This window comes from Urocampus carinirostris, chromosome 16 (genome assembly GCF_059441175.1).
Source record: "Urocampus carinirostris isolate Australia breed hairy pipefish chromosome 16, RoL_Ucar_1.0, whole genome shotgun sequence".
In the NCBI taxonomy this organism is placed as follows: domain Eukaryota; kingdom Metazoa; phylum Chordata; class Actinopteri; order Syngnathiformes; family Syngnathidae; genus Urocampus; species Urocampus carinirostris.
In genome coordinates this window covers 30,919,202-30,922,521 of record NC_142364.1, presented here as the reverse complement: position 1 = coordinate 30,922,521, position 3,320 = coordinate 30,919,202, and the positions used below count along the sequence as shown (strand labels likewise).

General features: G+C 40.3%; 1 protein-coding gene across 1 annotated transcript; it reads left to right on the top strand.

The window, feature by feature from the left end:
• The first annotated feature begins 562 nt into the window (after positions 1-562).
• On the top strand, positions 563-1,118 carry pmchl (pro-melanin-concentrating hormone, like). Its single transcript, XM_088356058.1, has one exon. The coding sequence runs from the start codon at positions 619-621 to the stop codon at positions 1,006-1,008; it is 390 nt and encodes a 129-aa protein (XP_088212184.1). The 5' UTR covers positions 563-618; the 3' UTR covers positions 1,009-1,118.
• The last annotated feature ends 2,202 nt before the right edge of the window (positions 1,119-3,320 follow it).

The window sequence follows — 3,320 nt, the reverse complement described above, 5'->3', positions numbered from 1 at the left end:
GATCCTTCCGATTGATTTTATTCCCCCTCCCTTTCTCTATCCTTTAATCCTTTTCCGTACACTTGTGTAGGTGCTTTTGAACATCTGCCAGCTATTACTGATGTTGGCAGATTGTCACAATACTGTATTTCAGGGTCTTTAAAAAGACAACAAACACTTCAACAATCAATGGGCTCACTAATCTGATGTGGTCATTTCTGTCAAAATACGAGTGAACAATGACAAAAAGTGGTTGGCCTTCATCACAGAGTCTAAACCCACAATGAGCCAATAGGTGGTTAATCCAAGTCCATTATTTTAAAGGTTAGCCATTTTGGATAAGAGTTTCTTTGCTTTTAGCCTGCTGTTTGGTTGTCAATGCTCCAAAGTCATCCACCAGCATGACTTTAATTAACTCGTGCGAAGACAACACACTTGAACAAGGCGATAATTCTACTTGTAGTTCTGAGCTCATTTCCTGAGCACAATAAGTGAAGTTCTGATGTTGTTCGCGACAAAAGCTGAGGTGTCCGAAATGGTATAAAAGACCATCAGATCTTGAAGTCACAACAACGAACCGAGACTTCGCCAAAGAGATCTGTTCTACTATCCGAGCTAACTCAGTTGAAGATCTTCAGCATGAGACAGTCCCTGATATGCGTAGTCTTTGCCGCGGCGCTTTTGCTGCAACCTTCTCAGCCGTCACCCGTGGACATGGCTGAAGATATCTCCTTGGAGCAGGCGGCATTCAATTCCCTGCTGAGCGGGGAAGTGACTGAAAACACGGGCGGTCTGGTCGATCTCATCGCCGAGGGCAAAGCCAGAGGTCAGAGAGTCATTGTTGTTGCTGAACCGAGTCTTTGGCGCGACCTTAGGACGCTGCACAGCAAACTTCCCATCTACAAGCGACGGGCCGATGAAGTCAACGACCATAGAAGCGGCGGCGAGGACCTGAACATCCCCATACTGCGGCGGGACACCATGAGATGCATGGTGGGACGGGTGTATCGACCATGCTGGGAAGTCTGAGGACAGTTTGGACAACTTTTGTTGTCCTTTATTGCCTTGTGCTGAACTGTAATATATTCCATAATAATCTGTCGATTGCACGTTTGCAATTAAAACATATTGTAACCTAACCTGATGTATCCTGCTGTCTTTTGCCTTTTGATCTCCTAAGCCCCGCGCTTCGGTGGTCCTAATAAATAAGGGAAACTGCCAAAACTAATATTTCGACGAACCACTAGCCTGAGTATACAGTGAATCTATGATCAAATGCGTTGTGAAGTTACAGATGGGTCGGACATAATTAAAGCATGTTTGAGATGTCCTTAAAAAATTGAAAGTAGAATATTTTCTCTAATCAGAATGTGTTAACAATGCCGAAAGAAAGTTTAAAGAGCCTTTATAATTATTGCCACCGTGCCTATCTGCTCTTATCCTTCTTTTAGCAAAGGTGTTAGGCTGAAGGAAAGCAGGAGGGGAAGGCGCTGTTTACTTTATGCTTGTCATTGCCGTTTTTTTTTTGTGTAGCATGAAAATGGTGAAAGTAAGAAAAGGCCTGTTTCAACTAGAGTCCACACGCAAACCCAAACCCCAAGAAAGATAAAAATAGAAGAGTTTATTCGAGCGCACCTAAGAAATGCATGCTTTTGCATGCACCACAAAAGGAGCTTGACAAAGGCTGCAATCATGACTTATACCAAAAGTGAGAGGAAAATTTCCAAATTCCAGACAGCACCTTTAAGAGGTGTTGTCCAATAATATAAGATATTAGAGCTGTGCTTTTAAAATTATTTTTTAAAGTGCAATCAATATTTGGGTCCAAAAGACTCACATAACATTCAAAACATCAAAAAAAGATAAATATAGGGCAACTTTTTGCTTTCTGTGTTGCCAAATGACCCACGGCCAAGTACCAGTCCACGTTGCGGTGGCTGCTGACCCCTGGTCTAAAGAACCTTGGGAGGATTACATTCCCAAATTATGATAGGTGCTGGTGTGGTAGACTAGCCTAGCATGCAAAAAAAACAATATCACAAGAGTGTTTAATGTAACCTACGGACCAATGGGGGGGACAACCCCTTTCTCGCACCCAACCGAACAACTCCTCGATCCAGCGGCAGCTCCAGGGCACCCTGACGGAGAACCGGCCACGTAACCCGTTTTGCTACGTAAAAAGAAAGACTCACACAATTTCCAAATCAAATGAGTTGACAAGAAAATGGATTATTATTATCAGATAATTGTAAAAATAGAGATCTGCTTCTACCGCCCTGACACAAAAGAATATAATTGCTACTCTGCTGATGACTGTAACATCTAATAGACAAGGTCTTATCGTACACAAGTGTGTCGCAACATAATTTGTGTTCCTTCCGCAGTCACGTAAGACCTGACATTCAATTTTGCCGTCAGTGTCAATTGTGGTTTCAAAATGAAGTGCAGCCAAAGTTCTTCATTAAAATGTGACTAAAAACTGCAAATGAGTCACGTACGGTTGTATATCTGTCAGTTCTGAGATGTGGCTGTGGCATTTTAACCTCCCAAATATTTTTTAATGTGTTTTTGTGATCAAGGAATTGTGTTTTATTGCTGTTTAGGGTTAACACGAATGATTTTGAGAAGCTGGGAACGGATTAGTTGGTTTTCAGTGCCATTTTTTTGATACAAACTCTATCCGGTAACTAGTTACTCTTGTATTTAAAGGGCTTCTGTATTGCCTATTCATGGCAATATAGTTTTGTATCTCATTATTTTTCGTTAAAGTATCTCATTACATGTTTATCCTGGAGTGTCGCATCTAATCTTATCGCAAACTATGTTCACTCTGTCGTCATGAATGACAAAAAGACTATTCTAGTCTACTCTAGAATAATAATAAAAAATAATATTTTATGTTTTGTTATCAATTATTTAGGTCGCTTTGCCAACACTACGTTTAAGTAACATTTGCAAGTCTCGTATGCTTATATATATCTGCTGAAGTATTTCAATTGACCTTTAGAAGGCAGCATAATCAAATTGGCTTCTGAAAAAAACAGACAAAAATTGAGTAGTCAAGTCATGTTTATTTGTTTAGCCCTTAATCACAAAGAGTCTCAAAGGCTGCACAGACCACAGATTATTGCAAACCACATACTATTATTACACCATCCCCTGATCTAAAACCTACATGAGGGCAAGGAAAAACTCAAAAACCTCAACATAAGTAGCAGAAGAGAAAAATAAACACAGCTGTTTATGGTAACAGTTAAGTTTACAGATTTTTAATTATGAGGTCAATTTACTTTTTTTTTTTTTTAACAATCAACCAGTGATGGGCCGTCAGGGCCTGCAAG